Consider the following 10,651-nt stretch of genomic DNA (forward strand, 5'->3'; position numbering starts at 1 on the left):
TCCGCCGCGCGCCCGCCGGAAGTGGTGGCTGCCGGCTTCCGGTTCCGCCCGCCGCGGCGTTGCTGGCGTCCTGTCAAGTTGGGGCCGTCGCGGACTGGAGCGGGTCTGGATAGCAGCGGGGGGAAGGCGCAGTCATGCCCCGCTATTACGAGGACAAGCCGGAGGGCGGCGCGTGCGCGGGCTTGAAGGAGGACCTCGGCGCGTGCCTGCTGCAGTCGGACTGCGTGCTCCAGGTTAGCGCGGCCGGGCGCTCGGCTGACCGACACCCGAAGCGGGGAGGCGGGGCCGGCGGAGGGCTCTCGGCCGGCCGCGGTGATGGTCAAGAGAAGTGCCTCGGATTTCGCCGTCCTGGGTGTCGAACGCAGCTCCAACTTAGTGAATTTGGGCGAATCCACTGTCAGAGCCTCACTTCCCAGTGGTGTGAAATTGGAGAGAACGGTGCCGCCCCGTTGGGTTTTTGTAAAGGTTATAAATCATTTCGGGTCGAGAAACACGGAATGCTGCCACTCTGCTAGGTTCTGGAGGCATAAAGGAGAATAAGAAAGGTTTCTTGAGCCCTAGAAAATGAGAATCAGTAAATTAGCAGGTAATTACATGAACCTGGCACACTGTAGTGCCTAGTAAATTCTCCTTTCTGTGTTCAGTGGTGGCTGAATAGATTCTCTGCCTACCCTGTGTTGGTTTGAACGTGTTGCTGAGTTGAGTTCTGTGCATTCCTGCGTAAGCTGTAAATGAGGCAGCTCTTTATTTTCACCACTTTGTATTTTGCTCCCCCTACCGTGGATCTTGTGGTTTTACGTGCTGTAATGGGAGCTATTGCTCTCTTGTTTTTCCCTCACTACAGCCCCAGGTCTTCTCAGGAGCCATTGTGAATGCAGAGAGGTTCAAAGTCGACTGGGGAACCTGGGTTCTGGCCTTAAACCCAACCAAAGCACGAGTACCTTTTCCGATCACCAAGGCCTGATGAGAGGGCAATCCGTTGGGTGCAATTATTTTTGCATTTGGAGATGTAATTTCAGAAAGTTGCCCTTATTTCAAAGAAAAGACAACTGCCCGAAAATGGATATCAATCATGAGGCTGTATTGGTGTTTCTGCTGATTCATGTTTTACATTTGGTTCACTGTTTTTGGCAAGGGCTGTGTAAGCATTCAGTAAATACTTGTTTTATGAGTAGAGGAGCAAAATGCCTCGGGCACCCAGTGGAGAGCAACTTACTTTGCTTGAGAATTTGGAAACTTCTCACAGGAGGAGGTAACATTTGTTCTGAGTCTTAAAGGTTGAGTAGTAGTTCATCAAGTAAAGGAGTGGAGGCTGTGGTGTTTGTGGGGAGAATCTGAAAGAACAGCACGCGCGGAATCAGGGAGATGTGGCAGGCCCACGAGAAGCTGGTACCCTGCTGGGCTGGAGGAAGGGGAATGTGCCAGGAGGCTTGAGAGGACGGTTGCCATGGGTGACAGCCCTTGTGTGTCACAGTGAGCAGCTCCGGCACAGAGTAGGACTGAGGAAAGAAACTCTGGAAGTGGAAGAGGATACTGGTGGCAGGGAGAACACCAAGTTGGTTTTTTGCAGTGATTGATTGATTTAGCAAACATTTGAGTGCCAAGTCTGATTGAGGGGACATACAGATGAATGGGACACATTGTAGAAATTGGATCTCCGGGAAGCTCGGAAGGTGTAGGCAGAGGTAATGACCCGGACACATTGCACGGATGTTGCTTCCCCCCACTGAGTATTTGGCCTTTTGGTTGCTGAATTTGGTCAACTAGGAAAACGTGGTGTTTTCATATAAAGAGTCTCTTAAATGGAAGTGCATTGACAGTTTGTGTTAAATTCATCCTGAATGGCCACTTCAACTGGACTATAAAATGGCAATACTGAGGCAAAACATTGAGTTATGCAAATCCAGGCGGATATCCTACCTTCTCGTATGGTGTCACTGGCAGCTCCAGCCCCGCCCTCCCCACTAGGAACTCAAGACCAAGGGGAGTTCTGCTGAGGTATATGCCTGCTGTGTATGGCCACCTCGTTTACGATAAGGTTTTTGATTCCTCAGCTCCTTGAATGAAGAAATTAATCTGATCTTTTGGCAGATGATGCTATAGTCTCTCCTTGCCAATCTTTAACCCACCTGCAAAGCTGCTAGACCTTACTCTAGGGAGGAATTAAACATAAAATACTTAGTTCTGGGGCTGCACTGAGAGATAGCCAAGGAACTGTAGGGGCTCAGAGAAACTCAGGGTAATGGTGATAAGGATGTAAACTCCAGTGGGGCTGGAGAAGAGAAGGAAAAAGCAGATTCAACAGGCATCTCTTGGATAAACTTCTTAGGATTCTGACTCCTGGGAGTTGAAACTGTGCCCAAGGAACTCAATTACAAGTTATCTCCCTTGTGTCTCTGTTAACAGCTTCCAGACCTGCTGACTTTTCATCAGAATCACCTGGAGATGGAGGGGGAGAGCTTAAAAGTACAGATTCCACTGCTCTCCCCATCTCCCTTATAAATTAAAAGCGTCTCAGGTTGATTCTTGGACACAGCCATGTTTGGGAATCACCAGTCTTGACCTCAGAAGGCAAATAAGCTTGGGAGTGTATTAGTTGGGTTATAGGTTCAGACAAATATGACAGAGACCCGGAATAACAGTGGCTTAAACAAGATAGAGAATTCTCTCTTTTGCCTATAAGTAGGGTCTAGTTTGATCCTCTCTGTCTTCCATGGACCTAAACACTGTTGATCGGTGGTGTCAGGTGCTGTGATGGGAGTTAGGATATTACTCTCTCACTCACGGTCCAAGACTGCCTTGCTTCCACATCATCAGGCCTAGTAACATGGGGGAGGAAAGTGGGGCAAGCCACTTTCCATTACAGACCAACCCAGAAGTTTTACATTTCAGTTCCCTGCATATTCCATTGGCTAGAACTTAGTCACATGACCATACCCAGCTGCAAGGTGGCTGGGAAATCTAGCTCAGCCATATGCCCCACTCAGAAGGAAGAGTGAATATTAAGGGGACAGTTAGCAATCTGCCATTAGGGGTGGAGGTGGAGGAAGATGAAGTAATATTTCTCTCTTAAGTGTAGTATCTAGGTGGATCTTCCTGGTAGGCAGTTGGCAGTATGGGTTGAAAGCTTGTGAAAAAGGTGGCATCTCAGATACGGTTTGGGGAAGCATTAGTTTATAAATTACAGTCTTTTGTATAGTTATAGTCTTTTATCTCCACGTTTTTCATGTGGGCAACCTCATTACAGAGTTTGAGGGAGGAACATAATAGTGCAGAGAAGCTTGCTACTCTGTTCTGGTTCACTTTTGAGATTCACTGATGTAGATGACAATTCAAATCTAGGGCCCAAGCAGACATAAAGACTGGAATGTGGCCAAGGTTCCTGGGGATCAGGAATGCCATAGATGTGGTACCCTGTAGCTTTTTTCACAGTAAAAACTAGGAGTGTGACTGGCACTTGCAAAGTAAAGGTTTTGGAGAGTGATCACAGTGGTGGAGTCGGGGTGGCAAAATCTGCTTGAGGGGAAATCCTTGAAGATGAAGAGAAGGTGAAATTTAAGTTACACCAGAGCTTTCTACTTTAGTACTCTAGCCGACCTCATTAACATCTTTCTGAAATGTTGAGAACCAGCACTAAAGCTGTTGAGATTTTAGGGCACCTAACTGGGGCTGTTTGAGCTTTTAAAGTTAACGTGGAACAGGGTCATTTTTACTCTCAGACAAAATTGCTTGATTCATTTTGCATTGGAATTCACTTCGAGTAGGAAGATTTCACAATCTTCCTTTATATCGTGAAGCACTGCATAAAGCTAAAGTTTATGAGCAGTATATGTTTTCTTCATTTATTATTTCTTTAACAGTAATAAAATGTAAGGTTTTGATTTTTTTCCCTCATGAATTGCAAGTTAGTTTAATGTCATTAAACCTCAGGTGATTCAGAAAATTCAAGTTCAGTCTCCTTTTTCCAGATGTTGTTTTATGCATTTACAGTTCTGGGAAACGGGAACCCCCTCAGCGCCTTTCCCTGCCTCCTCGCCCCCTCCCAGTTACCTCCCCCAATTTGTGACTTGCTCACACTGCCAGTGAACATTAGCATGTGTATACCTTCTCCTACCTGCTGTTTGAAGCCCTGTGTACACAGGAATATCTTGTATTTACTTTTTAACCTCCTGCTAAACTGATCTAGGACAGTTCCGAATTTTTTTTTTTAATAAATTAGTCCTTGTGAGTGTTTAGTTACTAGACAAATTAGTAGGGTAGGGGGTTCAAAAAGAAATTTTGCAGTAGTTAAATTTCAATCTTGCTTCTTTGAGTTGTGAAATACACTTTCTGTAGATGCTTCTTTGTGTCCAATATATTTAAGTGCCTTTGTGTTAAGTTCAATTTATGGCAGTAAATTTGTTCAAAATATTTTAAGATAATGAAGATATGATAATGAAGTCATTTCTATCCCATGTTTACCTACTAAAATACTACTAAATTTTAGCTCTTAATCTAGTTTTGCAGTTAGTTTGTCAAGTGTGATTTTTAAAGTCTTATTTGTTAAGAGTCAGAAATAAGCACTTCCCCTGTGAATGTGTTCTTGTAGCACTGTCCTGTCTTGATGGCAGAAAGGGAATGGTTTAATCCATTTTTCTTAAGCTCTTACGAGCTTTCACTGCTTAAAGACCAGTTAATTTCACACTGGGCCCAGGCAGATCTTCCCTCCCAAGTATATATAAATTCTGTTAAAATCTCACTCTCCTCTTCCAGTTCTTACTCAGTGAGCTTCTCAGAATAGAGAGCTTGACTATGGCAGTAGGGGGTGGGAAAACGCAGAGATGTGTTGGAGGTAAACTTGCTTGCATTAAAATGATATTGTAATTGGAGACTTTAAAGCCACTTGATAATACCTTCCAGAACAATCCCTCCCATTCACCACTACAGCATTCCTGATCTCTCACGTGAACACCCTCTCTCCCTCCCTCTCCCTCCCTCTCTCCCTCTCCCCCCTTCCTCCCTCTCTCTCCCGTTCCTCCCCCTCTCTCTCCTTCCCCCTCTCTCTCTCCTTCTCCCTCCCTCCCTCTCTCCCCCGCTTCCTCCCCCTCTCTCTCCCCCCTTCCTCCCTCCCTCTCTCTCCCCCTTTGTCCCTTTTTCTCTCTCTCCCTCCCTATCCCCCCTTCCTCCCTCTCTCCTTCCTTCCCTCTCTATCTCTCCCTCCCTCCCTCCCTCTCTCTCCCGTTCCTCCCCCTCTCTCTCCTTCCCCCTCTCTCTCTCCTTCTCCCTCCCTCCCTCCCCCACTTCCTCCCCCCCCTCTCCCCCCTTCCTCCCTCCCTCTCTCTCTTTCTCTCCCCCCTTCCTCTCTCTCTCCCTCCCTCTCCCCCTTCCTCTCCCTCTCTCTCTCTCCCCCTTCCTCCCTCTTTCTCTCTCCCCCTCTCTCCCTCTCCCCCTTCCTCTCTCTCCCTTTCTCTCTCTCCCTCCCTCCCTCCCCCTTCCTCCCTTTCTCTCTCCCTCCTTCCTCCCTCTCTCTCTCTCCCTCCCTCCCTCTCTCTCCCTCCCTCCCTCTCCCCACTTTCTCTCTCTCCCTCTCTCTCTCTCTCCCCCTTTCCTCCCCCTCTCTCTCCCTCCCTTCCTCTTTCCATCTCTCCCTCCCTCTCCCCCCTTCCTCCCTCCCTCCCTCTCTCTCCCCCTCCTTCTCCCCTTCCTCTCTCTCTCCCTCCCTCTCTCCCCCCTCCTCCCTCTCCCCCCTTCCTCCCTCTCTCCCCCCTTTCTCCCTCTCTCTCCCTCTCCCCCCTTTCTCCCTCTCTCCCTCCCCCTCCCTCTCCCCACTTTCTCTCTCTCCTCTCTCCCTACTCCTCTCTCTCCCCCCTTCCTCTTTCCATCTCTCCCTCCCTCTCCCCCCTTCCTCCCTTCCTCTCTCTCCCCCTCCCCCTCCCTCTCTCTCTCCCCCTCCCTCCCCCCCCACTTCCTCCCTCTCTCTCTCTGTCACACACACTACTTTCTTCTCTGTCTTTAGGACTTCTTGAGTGTAAAAGTTTTTAAAACCCTGAAGAAACCCCATTATTACTTTTCACCTTTACTCTTTCCCTTTCTTACACATAAGGAGCTGAAGATAGCAGTTTCTAGATTTTTATATAAACATTTTAAAGTATCCCATGGAAACCAGTGTTTTCAAAAATTCAAGGGCACCCTTAAAGTGCCCCAAAATTATTTTACACATTTTTTCATTCTATCCTTTTCTTCTTAAGTACCAACAGTCAAAATGAATTATTAATTATTTCTTATATAAGTTACTGTTTTCTGCTTTTCCTTAACTTTTTAAAAAAGAACTATTTCCAGAAGGACAGTTATTTTGTACTTTGTGAGAAAATTTCTCAGGTATTTATATTGTTTTATGTGTCGTAGGAAGGAAAATCCCCTCGGCAGTGTCTGAAGGAAGGAAACTGCAAAGCTTTGAAATACTCATTTTTTGAGTGTAAAAGATCAGTGGTAAGTAGCTAAAGATTTTTAAAAGCTTATGCTAAAAATTAGCTCTGTGGAGTTAAATATGTGAGTGACTTAGTAATTATAAATAGGTTGCAGTGATATCACTTGGAAAAAAGGATGTATTTTTTCTTACCCAGTGAATTAATGTGAGGTAGCATTCATGCAAACCCACAGCTGATTGTTCTGTTATTGCTGTTATGCTAACCACAGCAGCTAAACTTCATGAATTTTTGAAAGAGTGAGAGTGCAGTCTTGGCAAGTGTAGATGGGGCACAGTTGATGTTGGTCACTGTGTATTTGGGTCATTTGGCAGCTACACACAGACCCATAATGTGGGGTCTACGGTGCGTGCACTGTGCCTTACATGTTGGTGTGATTAGGAGATGTTGGTGTCTGTGTTTGAATTTGTAGAGTGAGGGATTGTGGAAAGACAGCCTAAGAGGACATTACAAATCTCATGGTTTCTACTCTGGTGTTCTTTGATTCCAAAGATCTACAAAGATCTTTGGAATAGAAACCAGGAGACTTCTCTTTGTGAAAAGAAAATACGAAATCAGAAAAATGGACATCCCTCTAAAGACAGCAGTAACTTGGACTTGAACCTGCTTTTGTTTGTTGAGGGACAGCACTCAAATCCCTTCCCTTTTGTTGATAGGAGAAGCAGAGAGTACAGTATATTATGATCTGGGAGGCCAGACAAGAACTTGAGCATGTTTGCTAACTAACCGGATCCAGGGAGGTGTAAAGTTAGATTAAATTTAGCCATGCTCTCTTTCTTTTCTCAAGTGACACAGTTCTTTGCCATATTTTCCTGTCATTTAATGTAAGAAAAGAGGATTTTCTTGCCTTCTCTCACATAGTTTTGTTACCCGTGTAAGATGCAAGCCTTTAGATCTTTCAAGAATGTCAGATCATGTTTAAATAATTGAGAAGTTATAAAGAACAGTTACTGTAGGAGGTGATGAGTTGTCCTTTTTAATCGTAATGATTGAATTTGTAATAAACTCCCTGTAATTCCTGGCCTGAACGTCAGTCTTTGATCTCCAAAGAACTTTAAGAAATCAGAACATGTAAAAATTTTCCACAATTTATCTACCTTCTGCAGAAATTTGTAACCATCTTGAATAAAAACTAAACGTGCTTCTGACCATTTCAAATATCAGTACAAGGCAGAGCTTCACTCATACTTTTGGACTCCAGAAAGAGCAGTATAGGGAACTTTTTAGCAGACTTAGAGATTCTTGCAGCCTTTCTTTAAGACTGTGACTCACTGTTAGTCCTCCAGCATAGTGGAGTTGCCTCACACTTAACTAATGCAACTTATGCACTCTTGGCAAAAACCTGAAACAAAACAATTTAAATTATGCTGGTAATTTTGCTTAATATTTCAAACAGTGAGTGTATGACCCAGAGTGAAGGTGAGATGGTGAGTTTGAATCGGCTGTTCCCTCTTAATATAAGCCTCTCATCATCCTGATCATGATTCCCATGCTTGAAGATTATTTATTTATTTTTTGAAAATGTGGCTCTTAGCTACTTTATCTAGTGCTCAGATGAAGAAATAGCAGTCTGTCCCGCACTGGCTGTGTTGTCCTCATTAATAGGGTTTAGCTCTAAAATAATTCCTTCCTGTGGAATTTCTAGGGAGTGGTATTGACTGTCTATGCAGTTTTGCCTTCTCTACTGACTAGGACCCTCCACACTACCACACCACCCTTAAGAAGTGGCTGCGCTGTGAGGCTTAAGTCAGAGAACATAGAGTTGACGTATGAGTAGTAATTTAAGGATTTTTAATCCCAAAGTGGCTGTGTTACATAACATTGTTCAAGGCTCTTTCCTCTTTTTTCAGTTACTATTTAAAGATTTAAAAAACACTTGAATAGTAACCCAAACAAAACCTAATTAGAAAGTCAGGTTTGTTTGAAGAACAACATACACTGAGTGTACTTCAGAGAAAAAGATAAATGAAATTTGGACTCAAGAAGAAAATCCTTATTGTGACCTTAAATGGAACTTTCGTTTTTCTTTAAGTTATTTTAATTAATTATTTATTTATTTATTTTTGGCTGTGTTGGGTCTTCGTTTCTGTGTGAGGGCTTTCTCTAGTTGCAGCAAGTGGGTGCCGCTCTTCGTCGCGGTGCAAGGGCCTCTCACTATCGTGGCCTCTCTTGTTGCGGAGCACAGGCTCCAGATGTGCAGGCTCAGTAATTGTGGCTCACGGGCCTAGTTGCTCCGCGGCATGTGGGATCTTCCCGGACCAGGGCTGGAACCCATGTCCCCTGCATTGGCAGGCAGATTCTCAACCACTGCGCCACCAGGGAAGCCCAGGAACTTTCGTTTTTAACGCCATCTTTCCCACCCCCACCCCCCCACCTTGGGAGCTGTGACCATTGCCTTTTTGAGTGCGCTGGAAACTGGTTTACTTCTCTCATATAGTGACAACCCATTACCAAATCTGTGTTTAATTATGGTGTCCAGAGTATTATTTAATTGTATATTTATTTTCAGTTGGATGCCAGATCAAGATTCAGGGGAAGAAAAGGATATTGACACTACTATGTTGAAACCAAGATGAAAACAACAAAGGATTTTCTCTGTCATTAAAACAGAGAAGCCAAAATAAGAAACATACTTTTTGTTACATCTGTTCGGTTGGAGCAGTTTCTTCCCCCATGGAACACTGAAGAAAATGGATGAGTATGTATAAAGTAAATGCTTCTCTTGCTCTAAGTTATTTTTAGAAGAAAAATTTAATTGAATAGTTATGAGCTAAGAACATAGTAGATGTGTTTTAAGAATTGTTCTGAAGCACAGAGAATGGAAAGCTTGTTATTTTCAAACTTGACTCCTCAACCAAATGACACAGTTTGTACATCCTTCTTGAATATTGTGAAGGCCACTAATGGGACTGTTAAAATCAACATGGTGCCTGATGAGAAAATGTCTATCTGGAAAGTTTAGGATAAAACTTTCTTTTATTCAGTCTGTACTATTTAGTTCTAAAATAAATTGTGTTTGATTCCTTGGAGAAGAAATGCTTCCCTTGCACTGAATCACTGAAGTAACAACCTCAGAACATTAATATCACTCATCAGGCATAGCTGGATCCAGAGCCTGGGATTATGCTGCCAGGGCTCCTTGCCTCCATCTCGTGACTGTTTTTCTCTGTTTCCGGACCTCGTTTTTAGGCTGGCCCTCTCTACATAATGGGAAAGAGGCCAGTGTCCATCAAAAACACACATCCTTAAGGTCTGTGACCCAAAAAGAAGAGAGATAACCTCCTTTTCTAGGGTCCACTAATCAGACCCTACAAAAGGACTCTTGTCTTCTGTGGAACACCTGCCCCTGAATTAGACCTGTAGTCCCTGTGGAAAAAGGGATGGGACCCCATGATCTTGGCCAGGCCTGGGTCTTATGCACTGTATTTGGTAACTCATATCAGAATCACACTGAATGAATGATGGGCTTTATCCTAAAAGGAAAGAAGGATTCAGAGCCAGTAGGTATTGACTATAGAAGGCAAGACTGAAAACCATAAAATGCTTGTAAAAGTTTAGAATCATGTAATTTTATTCCAATCATATAATATAGTAGAGCCAGATATGAATCCAAGTTTCCAGCTTTTTTTTTTCAGTATTGAAGAATAATGGAAGGAGCCATAACTTCTTCATAGACCTGCAGTTCACTGGAGTTAAAGCAATCAAGGTATTCTGTAGCTCATTTGCTTTCTTAAAGGTTCACCTAAAGTTGTGAGAATTCCACATCAGCACTGATCCTTGTTGCAGAAATTCACTGAGGTCTGTTGCATATATTATTAACTGGGAAAGGGAAAATGATGGATTTTTTCAATACCTCTTGTATACCTGTTTAAGTGCTACAACTTTTATTAAAAGTTAAGTTTGATAAGAAAATCAAATTATTTTATAGAACCCTATCTTTTTCTTAGTCACAGCTTTATTGAGAGCTTCATTGGGAGAAATTCAAATACCATAAAATTCACCCTTAAAGTATACAATTCAGTGTTTTTGTTTTTTTTTAATAGTCACAGTCATGAAGCCTAGTCATGAAGCCATCACCACTGTCTAATTCCAGGGCATTTACATCACCCCAAAGAGAAGCCCCGCTCCCCCGGCCCCCAGCTCTTGGCAACAACTCATACATTTTCTGTGTCTATAGATTTGCTTAT

At 43.8% G+C, this 10,651-nt stretch overlaps 1 protein-coding gene across 2 annotated transcripts; it reads left to right on the plus strand.

Annotated features, from left to right (window-relative positions):
- The first annotated feature begins 13 nt into the window (after window positions 1–13).
- COA5 (cytochrome c oxidase assembly factor 5) lies at window positions 14–10,170 on the plus strand. 2 transcript variants are annotated; one of them, XR_014234602.1, is made up of 4 exons: window positions 14–233; window positions 6,385–6,468; window positions 8,974–9,162; window positions 10,100–10,170. XR_014234602.1 is itself a non-coding variant. In XM_082356202.1 (3 exons), the coding sequence occupies exons 1-3, from the start codon at window positions 135–137 to the stop codon at window positions 9,013–9,015; spliced, it is 225 nt and encodes a 74-aa protein (XP_082212328.1). In that variant the 5' UTR covers window positions 14–134; the 3' UTR covers window positions 9,016–9,500. The 2 variants fall into 2 exon arrangements, 1 of the variants encoding a protein (XP_082212328.1); XM_082356202.1 differs by lacking the exon at window positions 10,100–10,170 and having other exon boundaries at window positions 8,974–9,500.
- Window positions 10,171–10,651: the final 481 nt, after the last annotated feature.

Source organism: Balaenoptera borealis (genome assembly GCF_965194805.1).
Source record: "Balaenoptera borealis genome assembly, chromosome: 15".
NCBI classification, from domain to species: domain Eukaryota; kingdom Metazoa; phylum Chordata; class Mammalia; order Artiodactyla; family Balaenopteridae; genus Balaenoptera; species Balaenoptera borealis.